This window comes from Scardinius erythrophthalmus, assembly GCF_964197995.2.
Source record: "Scardinius erythrophthalmus genome assembly, chromosome: 22".
Lineage (NCBI taxonomy): Eukaryota > Metazoa > Chordata > Actinopteri > Cypriniformes > Leuciscidae > Scardinius > Scardinius erythrophthalmus.
Genome location: NC_138242.1, coordinates 15939326 through 15966084, shown reverse-complemented (window position 1 = coordinate 15966084; position 26759 = coordinate 15939326). Strand labels below are relative to the sequence as shown.

Sequence of the window (26759 nt, the reverse complement as noted above, 5' to 3'; positions counted from 1 at the left end):
GCTTGTGAACACAACTCACAACAGAACTGATTAGAGTTCCCTTTTGAGGTTTATAGTACTTGAAAGGACTTTTTTTTCTTTTCAAAATGCCTATTTGGCGAGTATGCAGTCTGCGTCATGAATGTTAAATAACAAGTCAAATAGCAAGAAAAAGAGAAAATCAATTAACGCTTTTGACTAAAGAACTTGTAAGAGCATACATAAGTACGGTGACCGGGAGGGGACATGTTCGGTTCACTTAGTTTTGTCGTGGCCACAACATATAAACTCGTGGGAACGTGATAATATGTTGTGGCCACGAGATATTAATTCGTGGGAACGTCATATTAAGTCGTGGGAATGTGATAATAAATCGTGGCCACTCGATCATTTTGTTGAGGTAACGACATCATGTTGTGGCCTCGAGATCATATGTTTAGGGAACGATATATTTTCCCGTGGCCACGACTTCATATTTTGAGAGACCGACATCTATTTCTCGTGGCCACGAGTTACCACACCGGTCAGTACTGTAACCATATACAGCAGTCAGAGATGGAGATGACTGATGAAATAACATTTTACTTTGAATTAGGAATGTCATATAAAGATATAGTGCGGTCTCTGGCATTAAAGGTCCCGTATTATGCCCCTTTTCACAAGATGTAAAATAAGTCTCTGATGTCCCCAGAGTGTGTATGTGAAGTTTCAGCTCAAAACACCCAACAGATCATTTTTTACAGCATGTTTAAACTGTCATTTTTTGGGGCACAGAAAAACGCACTGTTTTAGTGTGTGCCCTTTAAATGCAAATAAGCTGCTGCTGCACGGCACAGGGGGCGGAGCTTCATGAGCTCGCGCACAGTCTCTCAGGACAATTTCATCTCACGGAATGATGATAATATCAGAAACTCTCGTAACGGTGTTCATTTCGAGTCGGACAATAATGCCTACAGAGTCAGAGTTCTGTATAGAGATGAAACAGGTATAGTTTAGTAGTTTAATTACGGTTATTATAACGTATTTGTCATCTGCTTGTATGTATCCATTATTTATTAATAGCCTACAAGTCTGCTGTCTGAATGATGATCAAACATATAGGCTACTGATGAGTTTAATAAAGTTTATTGTACATCACACAAAAGATGAAGCATCAGTTTTACTTCAGAAAATCACCGTAAGAGCTGAGTAAACACAGTAAGTTATAAGAAGTGCGCAAGTACATAAACGAATTTCGGTAGAGTTGAGGGAGCATTCCTGTGGGCGGAGGTTAGTCAAAAAACGGTTTTAATGACGTCATTAAAGAAGGAAGTAGAGGGATGTAGTCCAAACGGGCCGTTCGATGTAGTCAACTTCTGTTAAATAAAATATCTCGCTTGGCATTGAACTTTGAGCTTTATTATTTTACAGATATTATTTATGCTCTAACAGCAACATTACACACTAACTAAAGTTTGAAACATGGGATCACGAAGAACGGGACCTTTAAGAAAGACACCTGAAGCGCATTCTTAAGTTAAATGGGCTTTTTCGTTGAAAATTTGCTGGCTTGAATGAAATACTCTTGTCACGAATAAAGTCCCGTTTAAGGCAATTAACAAAAACAAATTATGAGAAACTTAAATTAACAAATAACTAAGTTAATTATGACCGGGGTGAAAGGAGCAGCTCGTGTTGCGTGTGAAGATTCGGTTCCCACATGTTATAAAACTCGTAGCCACGAGAAACGGATGTCGTTCCCTCAACATACAATCTCGTACCCATGAGATGTTATGAGGTCCCCAGATTTAATATCACGTTCCCACGAGTTTATATGTTGTGGCCACTACAAAACTAAATGAACCGAACATGTCCCCTCCCGGCCACCGTACATAAGCACACCATCAGACCTCTCTTGTTCCGCTCCTCTCACTAGTTTCTTCCACCACAGTCATTTTCCACCGATTTAATTAACTCAGGGTTACTTACTTTTGACCTTGCGATTGGCCTTTAATTCACTGCGCAGCCTGTGTGTGTGTCTAAGCGCGAGTGTGTGACTTCATTTTGCTGTCACTATTATTTCTAAAGTGGGATGCATCATGAAATTTTAGTAGTGTACAATTTTTGCAATCAATCACTTTGACAGGTCTTTAACAGGATTCAAATGTCAGTCAATATTTCTTAGCGAATGAGATGTATGCATGCATATAATAGATTTAGCATTTTAATCGTCAGTTAATCTCTATCTCCAACCGATTTTACACACAGATCAGACCGAGACATAAGTTGTTGTGTTCGTCAGGTGGACGCCCCCAGAGGAAAGTGTGTTGTATGGGACATACAGACAGACAGTGTTTTAATGAGATACTCTGCTTTGCCTTGTACACTCTCTCTGATACTAGAGACAAAAATAGTGCTATCACCCTGTCGCTTCTTGATGACCTCCGCGCTGACCTCTGACAATCAGCTGCGCAAACACACACACACACATCAAACACACCACAGGTGATTTTTACACTGGGAGTTTGGCACACACAGGGTCGTTGAGGTGAGGAAAATGAGTTTGTGTTAAACAGAGGCGTCTCTGTCATCTGTTCTGGAGGATTCTGTTGGCTGCTGCTTTGCTTGAGTTCAGGTCGGTCTCAAGAAGAGGGAAGAAAGAAAAAAGGTACTAAATTGGAGTGGATTCAGGTGCAGGGAGGCAAAAACAGAGCATCCATACGTCAGGCGGGTCACAGAACCTGTCAGGATGGGCCCTGGCTTCATTTGTGTGTGCTTTGAGAAAGTTGTCAGGTTTTATTTCATAACTATAGACTTCTGAGGGTCTGACAAGGTTTATATGTCTGCTCTTTACTTTTGCTTATGGAATACAAATGAATTAAATAGTGAGGTAATCTACCTGTCAATTTATGTTTTAATATGACATGCGATTTGAATGTATTATGACCTTTAAAAGAGAAAAAGGACAGCATATATAGTGCGCTACAAATCTAGATGCTTTGTCCACTGGCAGTGCATTTATTATTTATGTTTTATTATATTGACTTATGAGCAATGCTAGCTTTAGCAGTGCATTCTGTGGTTTCGTAAACATGTGAAAAAAGATAAAACAATGTAAAAATTCATAATTCAGTTAATAATAATATAAAATATATATTTTTTAAGTAAAAAAAATGATTTAGTTAAAGAACTCAAGTAACGTTATAATTTAAAGTAACTTTTTTCTATTAATATGTCATTTTCAGCAGCCATTACTGCCGTCTTCAGTGAAATCATTCTATTAGGCTGATTTGGTGCTCAAGAAACACTTATTATTATCAGTTAATTTAGATAAACTTTTTTAGGTTGCCTAAAAATCAATAATATATCTCAATTATGCTCTATTTCTATACTTTAAGTTGTGTAATAAATAAATCATGGGTCATGGTCATAAATCATGTTCATTACCTTATTTTAAGCCTAAACAAACTGTTTTAATGTCTTAAACTGTTTAACATGCCCTGTGGTTCATATGAGAACTGCTAGATTGCAGACATTACTATTGTTGCCCTGCATCCTTGAATTTTTGTCATTCTATAGACGCGTGAAGTAATTTACTGCTTTCTGTATCTCCAATGGGAATGCCGTCATACATCATTTTCTGGTTAATTTTCAGTGGAACTGAATAGAGCAATGTGTATTGTGTTTATGTGTATTCTTTATTACATGTTTTTGTCATCACCCAAGAAAGAAAGCATTATTTCTTTTCATCTGCTCTCCATGTCCTTGTCTTCTTTTCATATAAACACTCCAGCGAAGTAAACGTGGTATTTCTGCCCTGTATTTGTGTAGATATTGTGTTTTCAATGCATTCAGACCTTTGCAGCTCGGTCATTGCACCCGACTCTTTGGCTCAAGGTCTGCATCACAGAATCCTCAAAGTCTTCATCCTCTTTCGTACGCAGCGAGACCGAGTATGTTTAAAAGAGAACGGAAGGTTAGCAATGTTTCGTAACGAGATGACAGAGTTTATAAAGCACTCGCTCTCAACCAGAGTTTTACCTGCAGTGCTGCCCATATAATAGGGCCACATGGGGTTTCTCCACCGTCCTGTGGCTCTCTCTCAGTCTCTCTATTTGTTTTCCTTTTCTTTATATTCTTTTGTTGTTCTTTCTCTTTCTCCGGTCTCACGACTGCTGCGTGAGGAGACCCTCCCATCACCTTTGATCTTCCCCTTGGTTTCGATAATATTTTTGACAGGATTCAGGCTTTCTCTTTTCTTTGTCCTTTTTTTTTCCTGTCCTCCTCCTATTCTTGTTCACTTATTTTCTACTTGTAGCAGCTCGCTCGGCTTCCTCTATAGTTGTGCGATGGAGCGCCACATATGTACGCCCTGTCAGGGCCTGCGAGACAACTTGCCCCAACATTTCAAGCGCGAATTGGACTCTTGGAATTTTCCCGGGCGCAGATGATATATATAATTCATGCTGGGGTGTGAGAGCCGTGTCAACGTGTCAGGCGATTGAAGAAATGTAAAAGTGGGCTGTTTACTGGTTGAGAGACACTTTTTTTTGTTTTTCTTTTTTTCTCGGAGTAGGGGAGAGAAAGCTTGCGGTGCGTCAAAACCTCGCCTGCCTGTCCGGTTGTGATGCACGAGTAGCCACACTAATCAAAGAAACGTCAGCACCAATGTATTTTCTTAGTTGTCTTCAGCTAAAAATCTCCTGGTTTTAATTATTCATCTGCATCAATTAATTATGAACACTTCTTGTCAAGTACGCTGTGCACAAACATATGCTTGCCGATACAAGTCTCGCTTTGTAGCTGAACATCGATCCATTGTTCAATTATTTGGTGATTTATTTTTGGGATGGTTTACACTGGGCTTTGATTTTAAAAATGTATGCAAATTATTCCTGATGTTAGAAAACTAGATGATATTTGTCTATAGATGATTTATTTGTTTGTTTGAATGTCTATATATATGTAGGCCTATTATAAAATTTATTAAATAATAACTTGTCAATTAGGACAAGCAGTTTGAAGGATGGATAGATGTCCTAATTACCAACATCTTTAATTAAATAATTAGGACATGTATCCATCCTTCAAACTGCTTGTCCTAATCTATTAACTAATGTTAACTAATGAACCTTATTGTAATTAATTCATATATAAACTAACATGAACTAACAATGAGCAATACATTTGTTACAGTATATATTAATCTTTGTTGATGTTAGTTAATAAAAATCCAGCTGTTGTTTGTTTGTTCATGTTAGTTCACAGTACATTATAACAAATACAACCTTTGATTTTGATAATGTATTAGTAAATGTTGAAATTAATATTACTAAGATTAATAAATGATCAAGATGTTTTCAGAGAACACTAAATTAATAACTTTATGCTTAAAATGAGGGCGGGGGGTGTGTATGTATATATATATATATATATATATATATATAGTTTTTTTTATAATTTATTTATATATATATTTTTAAAGATGTTCAAATATATTCTCTGAACAGAAGACATGACATACACAATTTTGCAGTAAAACAACAAAAATACTGAAATGATTTTTGCAGTGTGCATGAACAGAATCATTTGAGACTCAGTCACACCTGTTAGTTATATGGTTGTCAGTCTCAAACACAGTGTGGATTCAACACCTAAATTGATTCAAATATTGAGATATTGCTGTGCGATATCATCTCGGTGCCACCAAAGGAGGACATCTTGGTGGTTTCATTTCTGTTATAACTTCAAAATAATGGTGCCCATAAAATGTTTGTGACATCTTGGGTTTAAGTGCAGTGTAGAAGAAACATCTCTGTTTGATGACTTTGCAGTGAAGAGTTCATTATCAGAACGTTGAGCAGAGGTCAGGCATCTGTCTGCAAAGCATTGCTCTGGTTCCGGCAGAGAAGACAGAAGGTCATTTATTCATTCTAATGTGTTGCCCATCTGTTTTTCAATGTTTTCTTTCAAAAGGTATATGGATAATTTGAGTTGACACTTTCTGGTATGCGAGTCGTGCTTCAGTGTGTGCAGGAATAAGGCTGATTTTGGCATGAACATGTGAATGGAAGAGGCTTTAAGAGTCTAACCTAGGCTATCTTGTTCTGTCATGGACTAAATCCAGTTCAGTGTATAGGTCTTTTGTACAGTGTATAGGAGTAAAGTTGTTTATCTGATCCCAGCAGAGTGTCTGGTGAGTCACTCTCCTGAGATTAGGCTCTATTGCTTTCTTACAAAGAAGAAGTCTAATGAATTCATAAGAATTATAGTGAAATTCTTCTCCTCATGTATCACAAAAAAAAAAAGCTTTGACATTCAGAGTTTCCAGTACACATGAATTATGTTCCATTTATTCAGAGGAAAAATATAGCCAAGAAACATTCCTTCTTTAGTTATTTTTGTACCATTTTCATAGTTCTGAAAATGTATTTTCTTTTCACTGAAAATAGAAATGTTCCCTTGCGAAATGAACTTTGATGCTGCGTCATGCCATCGACGCTATAGGAACACTTACGCGTGAGCCAGTGTCTGAAGCACGTGTGAAAACGAGCCATTCTCTTGGTCAAGCTTTATGGACATAAAATATATGCCTGAAATACACGTCATAAGCTTCTTTGTCTTCAGAAGCCGTATGTTTAAGCGTGTGTCTGTGTTTCTCAAATGTCAAATGTGTGTGTGGAAATATTAGTCAGGAGAACAGTCTGTTGACGTGGCAGGGTTGAGAAACAGAAAATGTGCGACTCTGTTCCTCCGCTTTATTACGGTGGACGATTCACACCCCATGTGAGTTATGTGTTTAGGTGAGGAACATAAAAGTTCAGTCCTTGAGGGGGCTGACTGTGAGCATTGCAATCGCTTCAACATCCGCCATCTACGATACCGTTTGGCCCTCTTCTCGAGGGAAAAGGACCGATGGCTGTCTAGGCAGTGTTGCGACTTTGGTAATGGGGTTCGCAGGTTGAGTCAGCGGAGGCGGCGTTTGAGACGGATGAAAATGTCCTATCTCTCGTGCTCTCTGCTGACACAGAGGTCCCCCGTTCTGGATCTTGAAGCTCGCTCTGAGAATTCTTCAGACCAGAACGAGGAACTCATGCTATCTGCAGCTGATTCTGAGGGGTTGGATGTAGACATCCGCACATGAACAGCCTCCCCGCCGCCATCTCCTGTTCTTCCCTGATCTCCACACTGAGGTGTTGAGATCGTAGAGGAACACATATTGCACTTGAGTATATAACCAAGCCACAGCCATATACACCACATTGGTCAGAATGCGTGACCAGGGGTATGGGACAAGGAAGAGATTTGGATCATGGTGAGGGATTAGGGCCTCAGGCATTAGAAGACCTCAGTCGAGCCACAGATTTAGCCCTTCATGCAACCAAGCAGATGTGCTGTGATATCGCCGCGCTATGGCTGCCATGGTTGCCACAGAAAGACACCTGTCGATCATCCTGACAGGCATCATAGAAAGAGATAAGGCCTTCCTCCTTGATTCCCTGATTTTGCCTTCTGGCCTGTTCGACGACGCAGTTAGCACTGTTGTGGCATTCAAGGAGCTCCTTGCTGGGGGCCAGCTCCCATAGAGAGGAGCAGAAGGAGAGTGTGGCTTCTTAAGTCCCACCCCCTGCCACACAAAGATATAGGGGCCAGGAGACACACTCAGCCCAAGCTGACTAAGGAGAGATCAGATCTGAGAGAGCTGATGTACGCAAGTGCAGCAAAGAAAAAATCCTGAGGGAAGTCGGTGGATGCGCTCTTCGTCGTTGTGTGCCCGTTTTCCCTCAGGGCTCTCAGGAGGCGTTTCTACTTACACCGCCACCACCGGTGATTCGGGAGGCAAAGCCATCCACCGTTCCATTCCAAGCGAATCCTCCTTTCGGTTGGTTTGGCTGTTCCCTGCCAGTTTGCTGCTTCAGGGCACCGAACAAACCAATTCTATATAAAAAAAGTTATCTCTCTGTCAGACTTTGTGGCAGTGTGGCAACTTCTACCCAATATCTCCCAGTGGGTACTGAACACTGAGTACGTTTACATGCACGTTCTTTACCCGATTACGCTTAATAAGCCGACAATGCACATGATCATTGTAACGCAGTTCAGATGTTATGGGAAGAGGGAGGCGGGAACCGGCTAACATTCACAAAGCTTTAATATCAAAAGTAAAACAAATACAAAACAAAAGTAAAAGACAGCAGCCCCTCACGGATGACTGCTGTCACAATAAAATGCACAACACAACACGACACAACACAACACAACACAAATTTAGGCCTGTCCTCTCTCGCTCTTCACTGTCGTCGCTCCTCCTTTATGCTTCCGCTCCTCCATGAGAGATACGAGACCGGTGCTTCGCGCAGGTGTAGCTCATCAGTAATCACGCCACCGGCCTCGTGCCGCTCTCTCACGGCCCTCGGCCTCGTCCTGCTCGCCACAATCATGTAAACGCATTAACCCGTTTTCCTTTATCGGAGTAAAGTCATAAATGGCTTAAGCATAAACCGATCGTCACAGCTAGATTTTTGCCCCTTATGCCAATTTCGCTGGCATTAACCTAATTTCTGTCGCATGTGTGATATGTGACAGGAACACGTCCTTACTGTTAATTTAAGCGCATCCAGACAGAGCTAGTGGTTTGCAGTAAGGGAGGAGGAAATATATCGCTAACTCTGACTCTTTCTTGACTCAAAAAATGATAAAAGTGCTCTCATCTCGTGCAGCGGAAGAAGAAGTGGTACAGTCAAAATGCTGCATCTGTAACTGCATGAGAGGATAATGTACCAGCCATAAGTTTCCCGCTGACATGTTGCAATAGTCTTCTTCGGTTTTTAATGCTTTATTTAACATCACAACCGATATAACAAATGAAATACTCTGAGTCAGATATGCAAATTAGTACGTCAAGCTAATAGTGTCACAAATTCAATTCGAAGCATATTAATATCGAGTTCTTTTTTTTTAACTCGATATTAATACGTTAACGTTGACTAGGTGCATGGATGCGGTCCTGGTCCTAACCCTTCTCTAGGGACAGCCAGCATAAATGAACTAAATTAATAACTTTTTTTACAACAGAAATGAACCATCACTGAACTTACTTAAGCTGGCCTATGACACTATTTTCTATCTTCTAGATCTGCTGTACATCCAAAACCCCTTGTAGTTAAATTCAACTTGAATTGGCTTTTTTTACACACATATATATATATATATATATATATATATATATATATATATATATATATATATATATATATATTTATAATCATATACTTAGATCATGAAAAATCAACATCTTCCTTCCTCTTTCTCTCATCACAGCTACCTCATCCCTAAACTCTCAGCTCCAGCATCTCCAACAGCTCCAACAGCTACAGCATCACCAGCAACAGCATCATCATCATCAACAGCAGCAGCAACAACAACAACAACAGCGAGAACGAGAACGAGAACAGCGTGAAAGAGAACAACAACAACGAGAACGGGAGCAGCACCAACATCTCTGCGGCCCAACGCATCTCCAGCCACCCAGCCATCATCAGCTCACTCCTCCGATCCAATCACACGCGTCTGGACCTTCTCCAGGCTCCGCCTCCACCTGTACCACCTCTAATCATAGCTCAGCTCAGCCTCCCCAGTCTCCGCCCCCTCACAGGCAAAACCAATCACCAGCTCGCAGCTTGCCATCACCTGTTACGCCTCCTCTACCACTACAGGTAAGATTGGAAAAGAAAATTATTATTTTTTATTTCATTGTATTTTGTTTTATTTTATACCATTTATAAAGTAATGAGTCGAATTCACTAAACACGTCTCCTTTAAAATAATAACTGCATTTTTCTGCATTCATATTATTTTGCATTCTGCATTTCTTCTTTTTCAATGTACGTTATTTTATACAATTAAAGTAAAGGGACGAATTTGCAGAACACTTCCCATTTAAAACAATAACTACAGTGTTCTCCATTCATATTATTTTGTATTTTGCATTCATACATTTATTTTTTATTTTATTTTATTTTATTTTATACCATTAAAGGGGTCATGAACTGCATTGTTTTATTGTTCCATAATATTTTCTGGTGTGCACTTATTATGTTAGTGTTATTTTTACATTAATAATTGTCATAATTTAGAAATAAAAGGCTTTTTTCCTAGCCTGATTTTAACCTCTCATTTGAATGCTCTGTTTGAGGGGGGGGTGTCTGCTGTGAGACTTCAATGTAAACGTCCACTGCTGTGATTGGCTAACATCTTTGCATATATAATAGCTAGAATTACATGTGAAACTCTCTCAAAAACTTTTAACCCCTTTTTTACTATTACAGCTCTCAAGGTTGACTAATCGTGAAAAGTGTTGATTATAGCGTTATATTTAGATCTAATGCATCATATTTAGATTGTGGCTTGAAAAGTTGCATTGGATGAGCATTGTAGCCGATCACAGACAGGTTGAGTGCATGAATGCAGTGATCTCGTCATTGCAACTCAAATTCTGCACACTAACGAATCATTTCATCATAGCTAATAGTGCAAACACGATATGAATAAGAGATTCGTTGATTATAAGGGGAGTTTTGGCGAGAGTGAATGAAGTGAACAAAGGACCAAGTTCTTACTGATGTGGTCTGGAACTTCATTCAAAATAAAGTTAATTTACTCTTTCCTAATGTTGGGATCAGAAGGAAGGCAATGCAAAGACTGTGTTTTTTCATAACTTGGCACTGCACAGTGTCTTGTCTTCTGAGCCATCTTTATCGTTTAGTTTCTGCATAGACCTGCATTTTCCCCTCTCGTTATTTTCCTACTACATAGACAGCCATAAAATGGCACATTCCACAACCTGTTGTTCTGGAAGATTGGCTTCAATATAAGCTGTTTTTAGACTAATGAGAAAGTTTTGAGCTCTGAAACTTACAGGATGTTTTTATAGTAATGATCTCTTATATGTCAAAAGATCAAGGGAATTTTGATTTCTCAGTTCATGACTCCTTTAAATTAACGTTCAGAATTCACTGAACACTTCCCCTTTAAAATAAAAACAGCATTTTTAATTTTCATTCTTTTTCTTCATTCTTTTTAAAGTTATTTTATATTATTAAAGTAATAGGTCAAAATCACTTAACGCTTACCATTTAAAATAATAACTGCATTTTTTCTGCATTCATATGACAACAGTCTGGAATTTTAGGTGGTTTTGATCTGGAAAAAAAGATAAAAACCATGTGATATCAAAATAAACGCCTCACTTTTCCAGACAGCCGTAGCCAGCAGCCTTCCTTTGTATTGCTCCTCACCCAGTTCAACTCTTGTTTACACACTAAAAGTGAAGTTATTTAAAGCTATAATATAAGTTGACTTGTGATGGGGAGCAGCTCCAGAGTGCTGCATGGCACGGGGGCAGCAGAGACTGATCGACTCAATGTAATGACCCCTAAATATGATGTCGCCTCACTTAAAGAACTCATTCTTCTACATTATTCACAACATGTCTGGAAGAATGGAGCTTTGGAGTGAGACGAGGTCTAGGATGAATGTTAGAGAATGGGGCAGTAATTCAATTGAATGATTGAATCTGTCTGGGGAAATCTTGGATATTACAAATATTGTTTCTGGAGGAGGTGCCCTGTTTGCCAAGCCTGTCCCTGAAAAAGAATGAAAATTGAAAGTTTATTGTTAAGAGTTTATCCCAGCCATCTTGCTAGCGACAGCAATAGACTATTATTGGAAATGAAGAGCTGCGGAATATTGAATTACGAGTAATGATGTTTTTGGTGTAACTAGGTTTGAAACAATTCTATGATAATCACTTATTGACATGTTGTGAAAATGTAGAGTATATGCACCCGATTGAACCAGATTAGTTTTCAACATATTTTATATTTTGCAAATAAGATCTTGCATTGGGAAGTCCAAAGCACCATATGTCAGTGATGACTGGCTAAGATGAGTTTGTTGATATTTTATTTTGTTATCTGTTATTGTCATGCAGGCTTATAAAATTGAAACAAACTCCACAGATGGCACACATGAATCTTTGTTGCTTCAGTTACTGTAGCTCATGTCTTTTAAAGGGGTCATGTCATATCAAATTTGCCTTGATCTGACATTTTCATTAATAAAAAAAGCTTTTTCGAACTCAAAGCTCCCTCAAAATGAGCATTTTATCTGCAAAAACAACTGCAACTTTGTGTAAAACTAAATATGACATAAAAATTGTTCTAATATTATCATGTATGATCTGACCCCTTTAATTTTTTACACAGCTTTTGTTTTGAATGGCAACCATAAGTGATCTTTTTATATATTCTGTCTGTCCATCAGTTCCTCCTCTTCCTCTTCTCATCTGGCTGTCTGAGTCCGTCACTAATAACATGTCCTCCTCCCTACATGTCCCAGTGGTTTCATTTTGGTTTGAGAGAGGCCAGGGTCGCCTCTCCATCCTTCCCCGCATTCATCAGCGTCACAGCCCTTATTGCTCTGTGCTGTACCACAACCCCACTTCCCCTTCCCCCTTTTTATGGCTGCCATCAGTTTAGTCATTTATTTCACCTTCTGTCCCTCTGCCCGGCTTGTATCACCAGCTGGACCCTATGGAGCCCCACACTTAATGGTCTCCAGAGCCCAGAACTAGTGGTTTCCAAGGGATTCCTTAGGAAAGGCCAGCCATATATTTCTTCATTTATAGTTGAAGCACACCTAATTCGATCTGTCAAGTTATCATCAAGCCCTTCTGATACGTGATTCAGATGTTTCAGAGGTGGAATAGATTAAATGGGGGTGGGGAGTGACAATGGGGTCTCCAAAAATTTGGCTTGGATGCATGATGTTGCCAGCATCAGTATATGCATCCTCAGGTCTAGATGTTTGTGAATTGTCTTAAATGGAATTATTTATCTGAGCATCTGTGCACAGGTTTTACTTCATATTTGTGGTTGTATAAGGTGTGTTGTAATTTGATCTGATTTAAGGGATGATTTACAAGCTAGTCTATATTGCAAAAATGAACCCCGACATGGTGGTCAGTAAAGTTATTTTGCGACAATTACTGATTGCCTACATTATCCTGGTTCAGGGTTACTAAAGTTAACTAAAACTAAAACCATAAAAAACTTTTCCGTTACTTAAAATACAATAAATGTTAACTGAAATGTCAACTATTTTTCTCACTTCCATTTAGTTTTTAGTCAACTTAATGTACTTAACTAAAACTTATAAACCAAAATTTCAAGTAAGAAAAAATATGTAGACATTAAAAAAACTAAAACTAATAAAAATTACTAAAACTTGAACTAAAATAAAAATAATGGAAAACATAAAAAAAGTCATTCAAAATATGAATACAAACTGTTATAGTATCTCAATGATACTAAAATAACACTCCTGATTTTACGTCTTCTTAAAACTGTAGTCCGTGGTTTTTTCTCTTTGCTGCCATCCCTGTTTGAAATCTGCAATTGCAGTTATTCGCGGAATTATCAACTTTACGTGGGTTGTGCCTCGGCACGGCACAGCGCGGGTGAATCCAATGTTTTGAGGAGAATGTGCGGCTGTCAGTCGCTGTGCCGGAGTGGATACTGTCATTTAGAATCACAGATTATACTTTTTGGAAGTATGACCAACATAAAAATTTTCACCGGAAAATGTTGTCTGAACAAGTAACATCCACTTTTGTTCTGACCAACTAAGAGAAAAAAAAAGCATTGCAGTAAATCACGCTGATTAAATCTAACGATCGCGTATCATATCACCTCAAACCTTCCAAATTATACTTTGTTCTCAAATTGTTAATGTTAAAAACAACAGCATTGCGTAACTACATTTATTGTGTATTAGGGCTACCTGTAGTTCAGTACTCTGTAACTGTATGAATTAAGCGAACAAGTGTGCTACTGTTACTGTGCTAATGGAGTTCAGTTCACGCCACCTTTCAAAAGCCCTTCCGATATTATCCTTGTTTTCGCATGGGCCCGGTTGCAGTCTCTTATTTTCTGCAGTCCAAAGTCTTTTGCATTTTACAACGGGTGAATCTCCAGTTGTCACTGGTGATTGTCGTTTGAACCTTTCTGGATCTGCCATCAAATTGATGTTTAATTATATCAAGTGCTTTGAGAAAAGACTATAAATCTCCACCTCCAACATCCTCACACAATATAGCCTACTAGCCGAGACTCTTCTTTATGTGTACAGATGTGTTGTAATGATGCAAAGACATGCTTAAATTTCCCGCGGAAATCCACCAATACCACTGGAATTAAATACAAGCCAAAGGCAAGCGGATAGTTTCTAACACTGGCTGGTTATGTACTTGCTCAAAAAAATATTTTGGATAATTTTTAACCCAGAAAAGTTACGGAATGCAGCTTTAAATAAATAAATATTGATGAACAGCTACACAATCATCATTTGCAAAGTCAGAGAAAGTGTCTTTGATAATACTGAAGCAACCCTTTTTAATATTTTATATTTTAAAATGATAAGATTTAGAGTTGTAGCCACTTTTATATCACGTATTACTTATGAAATATAAAATATTGCCCAATCCAATTAATCCAATACAATTAAATATGAGTTGTGTGAGCAGGCTAAATACTTGTACTTACCAGGGTTTTAACCAAGAGAACACTGCATGAGGACCCAGAACAAAGCCTTGAGGAACACCCCCTAGCCTGGGGTGTGTTAAGAAAGCTTCTCTACAGGTTTTTGATCTGTACTCTCTGGTTTCTTTATCCTAGGGGTCCATGATTAGATTTTACTGCTAAGAGTCATGTGTGACCCTCTTGTTAATCCAAAGAGAGAGTGGCACCAGAGACGACAGCGTCATTACCCAGCCCTCCACTGTGTGAGAGTGAGAAAAATAGAGCGATAAGTGTGTGTGTGTGTCAGGAGTCAGAAGGGGTTTAAAGTTCCCGCTTCATCGGGGTCCACATTACCACTTAACCAATGTGATTGTGTGTGTGGCAGGGTTTGCAGGCTGCCTCTCCTGAGGGGCTGGAGTCCGTAATTGGGCTTATGTGTGCGTCTGCTTAAGAAAGTTACAACATACTTCACCTGAGTGCTGATACCTTTAGGGACAGCCACAGTTAGACATTGCGAACACCTAGAGAATTTTGGGAATGTGTATTTCCAGGGTTTGTCATAATTATCCCTTCTGGTCACACAGGTACCACCCCGCCCTCTTGCTTTCTCATGCCTCCCATTCCTCTCTTTGGGTGTAATACTTTTGGTAAGGGAGGGCAGACAGGTCTCCTATTATCTGAAGACACCTAAAGACACAGATAGAGGCCTTCTGTTGCTGAACTGACAACATGACAGCGTGTTAGCATCCCACTCTGATAATACAACAGTCAGTGTGTCCAGTGTACGAATCTAAGTGCTCACTGTCTGCACTCTCTCTCACTCTTTCTTTCTCTCATTTTTCTTGTCTCGTCTTTTTCTTTATTTGGTCAAAATTTCAGACAGGGTGTTTTGTAAGTCTCTGACACTGAGATCCTTTAGACAGTTCAAATTTATGATTTTCCAGTAAGACTTTTTCTGTAGGCTGTGATGTTTATACACCGCGTTTAGTGCAGATTCGTGCATGTCATTTGGTTTAACTAAAATAAAGAAACGGCAAAACACACATTATTAATGAGAGCATTATTGACAGATCATTGAGATCCAATATTTGGATTTGGAACTTATTAATGTACTGTAAATACAAATAATACATTTTTTAAAAATCTATGAATTAAAAATAGATAGCAGTAAAGGAATAGTTAACTTAAAAATGAAAATTCTGTCATAATTTACTCACCCTCAAAAGTTTGAAACAACTTGAGGGGGAGTAAATGACGACAGAATTTTCTTTTTTAAGTTAACTATTCCTTTAACTACATTTTCAATTTGCATTTTTACTATTGGATGATGGCCCATTTAAAGCCTTTTTTTTAAAGCTTATGAAAAAAACATCTGTTTATAGCATAAACAAAAAAGTCATAAAATAACATAAAAAACAACTATGTAGCAATGTTTTGTCATGCACTTTCAAAAAAGTACACTATTTACACAATTTCAAAGACTGAAAAATGTGCTTAAATGGATAGTTTTCCTAAAAAAATGTAATTCTGTCATAATTTACTCATCCTCATGTCGTTCTGAACATATGTGACTTTCTTTCGTTTACGGAACACGTGAAAATGTCTCAGAATGTTTTTTTTACATACAATATTGTTTTGGTCTCCATTGACTATTCCACAACACTGTTACCAAAATATTACCATCACAATCATGTAAACAGGAAGTTTAAAACCTCTCCCATCCTTCTCTCCATCGGTTTTTGAAAAACTGTTATTCTTTTACCTCCCAGTAAACTCTCCTTTGGAGAGCCAGCATTAGAAAGAAAAAAAAGTAGGGGAGGTAGAGACTGGCTTTTGTGACGACAACCAGGCGGTGGAGATTATGAAATTTGCCTAAGTGTGTTAATTGGCTGATTAGCAGGGTGGCTGGATTTGCAGGTGCTGATTGATTGGAGCGACGGGGTTTCTCCACGCTGAGGGGACTCGGGGATTTGAGGAGGAGGGGGCGGCTCGGTGGGCAAGCTGGTTACACCAGAATTGATCTTAATTAGATCTGAGAGACCTGCCACAGCAGAATGGTCACAGCGATTAAAATGAAAAACAGGAGAAATTACTGATCAAATTAATCATAATGTCAGCCTACAGCTGTAGGTCTGCTGTAATTTGCCACTCCACTGGCTTACATCAGCCCTGAGCCACACGCACACACTGATCTGTGGCACAGGGAGAAGGAGAGAGAGGGACGCAGAGCAGACCATACACACACACTGATGTAGGCACATATACAGTAGACACACTCGTGTTGTGATGATTTGTGTGTGTGCTCTTGTATATATGGTTTATGAAGACACAAATGCGTGTAATGGCATGGCTATTACAACATAAACATGGTTTACGAGGCAATTTCCTGTGACCTCATAAACCAAATGGCTTAAAAACATTCAAAAAATGCAAAAGTTTTCTTTGATGGGTAGGTTTAGGGTTAGGGAACAAAATATTTTATTAAAGGGTTAGTTCACCCAAAAATAAAAATTCTGTCAGTAATTACTCACCCTCATGTTGTTCCAACCCCGTAAGACCTTCGTTCATCTTCGGAACACAAGTGAAGATATTTTTGATTAAATCTGAGAGCTGGCTCACTCCTCCATAGGCTTCTAAGGCATTATAACTTGCTGGCCCAGAAAATGTATTAAACAACATCGTTAATATAGTCCAAGTGACCACAGTGGCTCAATCTTAAGTTTATAAAGCAACGAGAATACTTTTTGTGCGAAAAATAAATAAAAAAATAACGACTTTATTCCACTATTCATTTCCTTCTCTCTGGGCCTCGAGTTTTTTCACGTAGTGTAACTGCGTAGCGCATCAGTGTTGTACGTCACACGCATCACACACATGACCAGCGTCGGCCAATAGTGAGCCTACGTGTGACGTACAACACTGATGCGCTACGCAGTTACACTACGTGAAAAAACTCGAGGCCCAGAGAGAAGGAAATGAATAGTGGAATAAAGTCGTTATTTTTTTATTTATTTTTCGCACAAAAAGTGTTCTCGTCGCTTTATAAACTTAAGATTGAGCCACTGTGGTCACTTGGACTATATTAACTATCTCTTTAATACATTTTCTGGGCCAGAAAGTTATAATGCCTTAGAAGCCTATGGAGGAGTGATCCAGCTCTCAGATTTAATCAAAAATATCTTAATTTATGTTCCAAAGATGAACGAAGGTCTTACGGGGTTGGAACAACATGAGGGTGAGTAATTACTGACAGAATTTTCATTTTTGGGTGAACTAACCCTTTAATATTCCTGTGATATAAGCTGAATTTTCAGCAGCCACCCAGTCTTCAGTTTCATATAATCCTTCATAAATGAAACCAGAAATCCTCAAGAAACATTTCTTATTATTATCAGATTTGAAAACAATTGTGTGCTTAATATTTTTGTGGAAACTCTGAGAATAGATTTTTTTTATTTGATGTTTTTATGATTCCTTGATGAATAGAACGTTAAAAAGATCAGAATTTATTTGGAATATGAACGTTTTCTGGTGTCTCTTTCTTTCTCTCTTACGTTCCGTCTCTCCCAGCATGTCATACTACTGTGCGCTGTATGCTCAGGCTTTGACCTTGCCACTGTGTCTGCCTCCATGGTTCCAGACAGAGAGACAGAGAAAGACTCTGGCCAAAAACATATGTTCATTGCTGGACATATTCTGACGCAATCAAATTTTTATATATAATGAATACAGTTTTATTTTTGAAGGACTTTTAAAGGGATAGTTCACCCAAAAAAGAAAATTTTGTAACCATTTACTTGTTCCAAACCGGTATTACTTTTTTTCTTCTGTGGAACATCACAGAACGTATTCTGAGAAATACTTCCCAATACAGTACAATGGAATTCAGTCACCCAAACTATTAGCTTACCAACATTCTTCAAAATATATTCATTTGTGTTCCACAGAGGAAAGTCTCACAGGTTTGAAACGGCATGCAGGTGAGTAAATAATGACAGATGATGACATGACTGTGGCTCCAGAAGTGATTAGTCAATTAACATTTAGGCTACAGCTCAAGTGAAAAATGTATTTGAGCCTGTGCCCATGAGCAAAGATGCCAAAATTCATATTGTGTACATAGGCTCTGCACCACCTGAAGAACTGCCACTGAGACAGCTTTATCAGACTATTTTCTCCAGGTATTATAGACCACCTTGGTCTTCGCTGTCTCTCTTTCTCCCTTCTCTCAGACAGAGTGGCTTTACGGGTCTGCCAGGACCCACCGACCCAAAGTCTTACGGCAGTAATTACAGGCTTCTGCCCGATATTCAGCCAACGCCAACTTATTGCCTCAGAGTATGGCAGACTCCCCTTGTCTCCTCTTGCTCTCTCTGTCTTGCTCTACCGTTCCTAACTTTCATCGCTCTTCCATTTCCCTCTAACCTATCCCCTTTTCTATCTCACTCTCTCCCCCATTCATACCTTCCCTCAACCTCTCTAGACTGTACTGCGCCCTTACTTGTCCATCCTTTACCCCCACTTTCTCTCCCACTCGCCCATCGCTGTAAGACACACCCCTCCTGATGTACTGATGTGTGCCACGGGAGGCTCAGACCCACGAGTGCTGCAATTACGCCGGCCTCTTCTCCTTTCCTCTCATCTACCTCCCTCTATCTTTGTCCATTCTCCACCATTCCCTAGCAATCAGCCATCATTATAGCTCGTTCCTGAAACCCCATCCCTGCCAAGGTCAGGCGCCCTTCCAACACTCATATGATCATGGACAGACACGTATACGCTCACACATGCTGTTTTTGTTTCTCGCAGTGCCACCTTATGCAGTTTTTCCCGTCTCCAGTGAACCCTGCCCTTGAATTTCCCCCCAAACACTAATTATCTCATTTTTATTGAAAGGGAACATCCTAATTTTCAGAAAATGATCAAATTTAGACCACCGTTCAAAAGTTTGTGGTTGGTACATTTTTTAAATGTTTTTGAACAAAGCTGCATTTATTTGATCAAAAATACAATGATTACAATGATTTAATTATTAACAATTCTACAATTATTAACATTGTAACAAATATTATTACAATTTAAAATAACTGTAACAAAAAATAACAAAAAATGTATGTAATTTATTCGTCACTACTGTTTCCCGAAACTATATTGTCACAAATGTGTCATTCAACCATGTCACGCAGGTGGTGGAGTAATAATTTATTTTAACTAATTCATTTTAGATTGAATTAATGCTGGATTTTTTGTTATACATTATGGCCATGGCCTAATTAGTCCAATTCTAATTTTTCCAGATTCAATCATAGGCTCCTTACGTACTAGAGCACATATACACGTGCACACTTCAAAAACGATGCTTTAAATCGCTTGACAAACTAAAAGATGTAAATGAAATTTTTGTATATTTTTTAAATGAAAGATAAAGATTGTCCTCATGTAATGCAAACAAGAAAGTGTTCCTCTAACCACTGGTAGAGAGCTGTTTTTCCAACCACACAAATTTGTGATGCTTCGTTAAAACTAAGGTTTCCTGAAACACAGTCTCATTGAACTATGCTGATAACGACAGAACTTACGACCATAGTTGATTAACAATGCTTTTGGGAAACGCACCCTAGAATGGCAGCACATCTGAAAGGTTTGTTTGAGCTGCGCCCTCTACTGTACAGGTGTGAGTTTGCAATTCCTTCAGTCTGAGGCTTATTAATTTCACTTTTGGTGTGAAAGGGCATATACATTTGCCAATAATATAACTTTTTTTGGGTTATTAAAAAACATACAAGCAAGCCCAGTCCAGGTGAGAAAAAGTAACGCAGAATTAACGTAACATTACTTTCCATAAAAAGTAACTAATGCCATTAGTTACTTTTTTTTAGGTTGTAATGCAATATTGTAACACATTACTTTTAAAAGTAACTTTCCCCAACACTTTTCAAAATCCAATAAATTCCGAATGGATAAAGTTGAGTCCTGCCCAATTATTATTATTATTATTTTTAGAATATCCAATTTCACTCTGCATATTACAGAATAAAATCGTGTGCTAGTGTTTCAAGTTGACATTTAAAAATGTTTGTAACATAGCATTACAGGCTGCCTAAAGAGTGTGTAATTATAGGGTTATAGAATTAATGTATGATTATTTTATTTACTAGCAGTGTTTTGTTACTTATTCATGTTAACTGTGTAACTGGAAGTTCACATTTTAAATGGCAAAGAAATATCTAACCTCTGTCCTGTTCTCATTTTTCTTTTCCTCACTTGTTTCATCCATGCCCTCAATGGTCTCTTTTCTCGCTCTTCTCTTTTTTTATTCTTCCTTCCCCTTCACCCCCCCCCCCTCTCTTTCTCACACTCTGTCACTCACTCATTAATGCAGCCCAATAGACAGCCCTCCTTAAGAAGGCAGAAAATTGCCTTACGTAACGAAACTCCCACTATATGAAAATACAAATGTGCACTGGTGACTGAAGCAGAAAATAAGACTATTGCCCATCAAAAGTAGTACTGCATTTGGTATGAATAATTATAAAGCATGTGATGCAGCCAGTGAGGAAAATCTGAGTGCTGAAAGCAAAGCAACTTTTTATTTACTCAAAATGAGGGATTATTTCCAGGAAAAAAAAGGCAGCACCGGCGTCAAGGAGACATTTGGAAATATGTCTTTGTACAATGACAATTTGACATTTTACAATGAGTTGTCACTTGCAGGTTATTATTACTTAAATGTGAGGTGACATTTTTTCATTAGTATTGGCAGATATTATTGTGAATAATCGGGTATTGTTGCATCTCTACAGTAGATTTCATGTTTTGTTTTTGTTTTGTTTGTTGCTGTCCAGACTTTCAAAAACACGTCTGTATAAAATCTGGATATGCAGAAAATCTATTTTTTGCTGGCAGTCTGGAAATAGCCTCAGTACCTCTTTTCCCCTCTCTCTTAATGGGGTAATCCTCAAGGTTCTGTCCTGGGCTCCATTCTGATGTTTTTTTCTTCTACAACTCCTCTTCTTACTCGCTACAATATTTATCCCTGCATCACCCACTCCACTTACAAATATCAAAAAATGTATTAATGTGGTATGTTAACACAGGATAATGGTGTGGCTGGAGAAAACACTTTTTTAATATCATTCAGCACTTAAGTTTCTTCTGACCTTTTTAAACTGCCCAGAGAAACACTGGGAAGTTTCTGATCAATGTTGTGTCCAAATGTTGTCAATTCATCATTCCACTTAGGGATGAGTGTTTGTGTTAAGGTTTGGTTGAGTCTATTTGCATGTGTGTGTGCGTATAAATGGATGAGTGGGTCAGGTTTGTGTGTGTGTGTGTGTGTGTGTGTATTATCGATCGGACCTCTGACCACATCATAGCCACAGAACCCTGCTCAGTCACCATTAATCTCGGTGCTCCGAGTTCTCAAATGGCAGCTGGCAGCCCCAGCTCCAAACCCAACCATTTCTCTTCATTAGCTCGGCTCACTCTGAGACGCCATGTGGAGGAGTAATCATTTACCATTATTCTAGTTATGAAACTCGCACACAGCTGACGCTGGCCTTTATTGAATAGAGGCCATCAAAAGATCACCAGCCATTGATTAAGCCAATATTAAAGTCATTCAAATGCGGATCTGTATGTCAAACAACAGCAAGTGAAAAGAGATGGCATTCTGTTCAAATGCCGGAGAGGAGAATTTGACATGATGAATTAAAATAGTTGAAGTTACCTTGGAAAGAGACATGCTGTTCCATATTTTCCACTTAGATTAAGACATGCAACATTTTGCTCTCAGTCGGTTTAAGACAAACAACCATTGATCATTTTGCATTTGGGGGTTTAATATTTTTTTTGATCATTTTTTCATCATAGGAAATCTGATAGAGACCTTGTCTCTGGTGGCCAACGGAAATGTAATATGAACTTTTCACAAAACTGATGGTCCTACTGCACTGTTCGGATCTTCTTCTTCTTCTTTATGGAAATAACAGTGCTATATGTGTAACACTGCAGTCAGCAGTTCTGCTTGGATCTTTAGTATTGCAGCAAGCATTTTCTTTAATAAATCACATGGAAATGTGGACAAAACATTCTGGTAATTTTTCAATAGGAAAAATGATCAAATATGGAATTTGTAAGTAAATGTATAAATAAAATGTACATTTGTTTAAACTGTACTGGAGGTTACCCAGGCCTGCCTCTTTGCAGCGAAAATAGAGCAAGAATGACTAATGGCTTAAAATTACTCTATGGATTTTGAGGGCCACAGTTATGGAAGCAGGATTTTATATAATGACACCAAAAGCAGTTAATTATGCTTGAGTTAATGAGTCCCATGATTGACGGCCAGCACTGGGCAGTCCATCACACCTTTATAGGTACATTTGTCGTTAATTTCCTTCCTTGTTCCTCTGTCATTTGCATTCCGGCCCGTTAAACGTGACCCCTTTTGCCCCCTCTTTTCCCAACATTTGTGCTTTTTATCTGATGAAGTGCAGCATTTTAAACAGCCCTTGTGTGCGTCAGAAGATGAGGCCGCCAGCGCAGTGCATCATGGGAGGGCTGACCCAAGAACACCAGCTTAGCTTCTTCAACTTTTCAGCATTGCATGTCTCTTCATTCCTGTTTTTCTTTTTACTCTCTCACCTATTCTTCCCTCGAGTCGGTATATTTCTGTTTTTCTCTCAGCTATTTATTTATTTGTCAATGGTCAGGTGAAATGGGGCTCTGTAAGTAGCGTTGGTAGTGTGAGGAGAGTCCAGAGGAGACGGCAGGTGATGTGCTCCAGGGGTCCAACAGGGGAACTGAGGTGTTTGGGACAGTCTAATGGTGTTTTGATGTACCCGGGCAGAGGGGAGGCTCCAGGCTGGGGAACGTGGGAGAAAGAGAGAGGGTTTTTTTGGAAGGGGGTAGCATAAGGTCTGGATGTGACGCTTGGGAGACTGTGAGCATGCTCAGATGTGTCACTTCTGATTATGTCCACTCTCTATAATGGGAAAACAGAGAGACAGAGAGAGCAAGGGAGAGAAGAAAAAAGGGTGAAACAGAGGTGTGATCGTCTTAGGAATTGCTATGATGCAAAAACAATTTTCTTTCGGCTTTTCAGATGTTTAATAACAGTCCTTGTCAGATCTGTCCAGACACTGGAGCCATTGTCTCTCGTCCCATTTAAATGACAAAGTAAATCTGCACATTTTTTAAAAAGTAAAATCATATTTTAAAAATACACTTAAAAAGCAAAATTGTGTAAGATAATATGATTTTTATATGATATATCTTGAATTAAGAATAAACCTTTTTTTTTCCTCACTTGGAATTTTTAAAGCATTTTTTTTTTTCTTTTAAGCACACAGTAAATCTAATACAATTTAGTGAGGTTTAAAAAAACATTTGGCAGTCAGTTAAGAAAAATACATTTGTTAAAGTTACATTCTGTGAAAACATCCTGCCAACATACTTTTTTAAGCTTTTTTTTAATCTTTAGAGATGGTGTTTTAGCTCTGTTTGTACTTGTAGTGTTAGCAGGAGTCTGTCCCTTGAGGCCTGCCTCTTCCTATTGTATTAGCAGAGAAAGCGATTAAGTCTAAATTTGCAGTCTGAACGGAACGGGCGGAAAATGAACTCTTGCTTCACTTTGATGTCCAGAAGTCCCTTGCCATGGTAACAGCAAGCTGTTTTTTCCCCTTGTTCAGGAGATTACATGGGTTGTTGCTCCATATGACCCCGCTGGTCAAACGGCCATTGCAGGCCTCGCAGAACTTAATAGAGTTTAAAATTTACTCACCCACTTTGCCATGAGGCGCAAAACCTCTGAGAGGGGTCTTTCTTTCTTTCTTACTTTCTTTCTTTCTTTCTTTCTTTCTTTCTTTCTTTCTTTCTTTCTATAGAAAGTCGCTGTTTCAATACATTGTAGCTTTTCCAGTAACAAGCTTCTGCTTACTTTTCATATATGTACAGCTTTTATTTATTATTTTTTTAATGGGGATATTTATTTAAATGTGACTTTTTAATTGTCCTCAAGATCGCTTATAACAAGTAGTAACAAGAGTCCTCTCCTCAAACCCCTTCAACTTTAACCTGGACCTCTCCAAGAGGAGAAAAAGTGAAAGTGTGAAAGCAGGCGTTTTGTCACATTTACTCAGAGGTTTACCTGCTGTTTTTCTATAAAAAGGATGCCAGCTGTTTAGACCCACACACAAAAGATACAATCAACACAAATAGTGGAGCGGTAACGCAGTTTCCTGCCTCCCCACATGGCTCCAAGTGGAGGCAGCCTGCCGGAAAATCACCTGTTTAGATGACAAACACTGCAATCCCCTGCAATCCGCACATTCTCCATGTCTCCTTCCTGCTGCCCCACCAGTAACAGAGTGTTTATCTGCCCCGCTGTGCTGCTGAGTGTTTTATAATGGGCTTAAATACTATTGATCGAAATGGTAAACAATAACTGGACACTTCTCCATATATGCCAAAATATAAAAATGACAGTCTAGGCTCTTTGGCACATAGTATTTAAGGCAGTTTTTGTATTTACTTGACCTGCTTAGTTTCTTAAATAAATAACCTTAAGTTCATTGATACATATCCTCAAAATTAAAATTATAATGATGCTTCGATATTAAAATTCTGTCTCATACCAATATATGCTATGACCGATAACGGTAGCTTGTTAGCTAATATGTACTTGTTATAGCAATTACAATAACTGGGTAGTAACCTTACCCCTAAACCTAACCTTAATCCATGTATACCGTATATTACCAGTACTGTCTTGGGTAAGTACACTGTAAGTACACATACCGTAAAATAAAGTGTAACCCCGGTAACTGATAGACCAACTTTAAAATTTATGCTATTTTGTCTAAATAAATGTTTTTTTTTTTTTACTTAAAACTAAAACCATGCATTTTAAGAGCTAAAAGTGATAAATTCACAGCATTATAAAGTACAGTATGAAAATGCATATTCATTTTGAGATTTGCTAAAGATTGCATTTGACTGTTATTAAATTATTGTTTATAAGTGAGTGTTAGATGATGACAAAGGTAATCAAAATGTAAAAATGAAAAAACGTACATGCACAATTAGAAATATCCAATATCAGCATATACCGCTTTTTTTAATAATAATAATAATAAAAAAAAAAAATAGACCTCAATTTGGTGCTTGTGAGCATGAGACCATATTTGGGACAGGGTGTGCACTTCATCTTTAAGATACTTCCTCTGAAACAATGTTTGACTTTCCTTTCAAGTTAAGCTAGGAAATGAACTAAAGCAGATTCAGATGTCAGTGGATCACTAAAGATGATCCTATATGTATCAGCTCATGTAATTCATTGGACTTCTTATCATTCCAGGAGAACGTGTTTCATCTTCTCCGTCAAAGTGAAAGGGAAGGCGAGAGAAAGAGAGAGTGTTTGCCCTCAGATAGGGTGAGAGGATTATCTATGATTTCAATCCCTGCTTGATATTGCCATCCTTGTCCATCTCTCTCTCTCGTGCGCTTTCTCTCTGCATCTCGCCCCTCTCAGAAATACATGTTTTTATTATCTGAAGATGTTAGCCCAAGATAAGATGCTCTCTACACAGGCACCTTTCCTGCAATCACAAAGCTATTCTCCTTATGTTTAACAGCATAAGCACTCACTGTGTCACTGGGATACTCTGCAAGAAAATCACAAGCAGTTTGAAATTATACTAATGCGCAACGATAAAAAGGCTGAGCCTATTTGTTTTTAAGTAACGTCTGTTGCCTCTGCGTAGAAGAATCATTTGCAAATCTCTTGACAAATGCTAAAGATGAAAGGCTGAAATGTCCTGAAGTCTTTGAGAGCTTTTACCGCTCACAATAGCCACATGGTGAGGCATTGAGGAGCTAAAATCGTTGCCCTTAACATTTTGGGTCGCTGATATTATCAACTGGCACTTGACTTTTGCAGAAGGACAAAGAAACGCCGGCCACAAAGAGGCGATTTCTGTGATTAGTGATAAAAAAGGGTGACTTTCAGTCCAGGGGACATAGTATCAATCTCAGCCAATTTTAGGCCACCAACATGAAATATGATTTCATAAGACAAATGCGGTGTCATTCTTAATGTGCTTAACCTTTACTGTCAATGAAAAAGTATTGATCGCTCTGTGGTATTTTCTCATCATTTGATTTCAGAGAGCCTGGTAATATATGATGGTGTGATAAGATGAAAGATGAATAGCAGCTGAA

The 26759-nt window shown here is 38.5% G+C and overlaps 1 protein-coding gene across 1 annotated transcript in view; it reads left to right on the top strand.

The window, feature by feature from the left end:
• The window catches only part of pou6f2 (POU class 6 homeobox 2), a 115546-nt gene that overhangs the window by 60287 nt on the left and 28500 nt on the right, over positions 1–26759 (top strand). The window contains exon 4 of the mRNA XM_081352606.1: positions 9280–9674. Coding sequence (XP_081208732.1) covers positions 9280–9674 — 395 coding nt within the window. The remainder of the gene's footprint in view (positions 1–9279; positions 9675–26759) is intronic.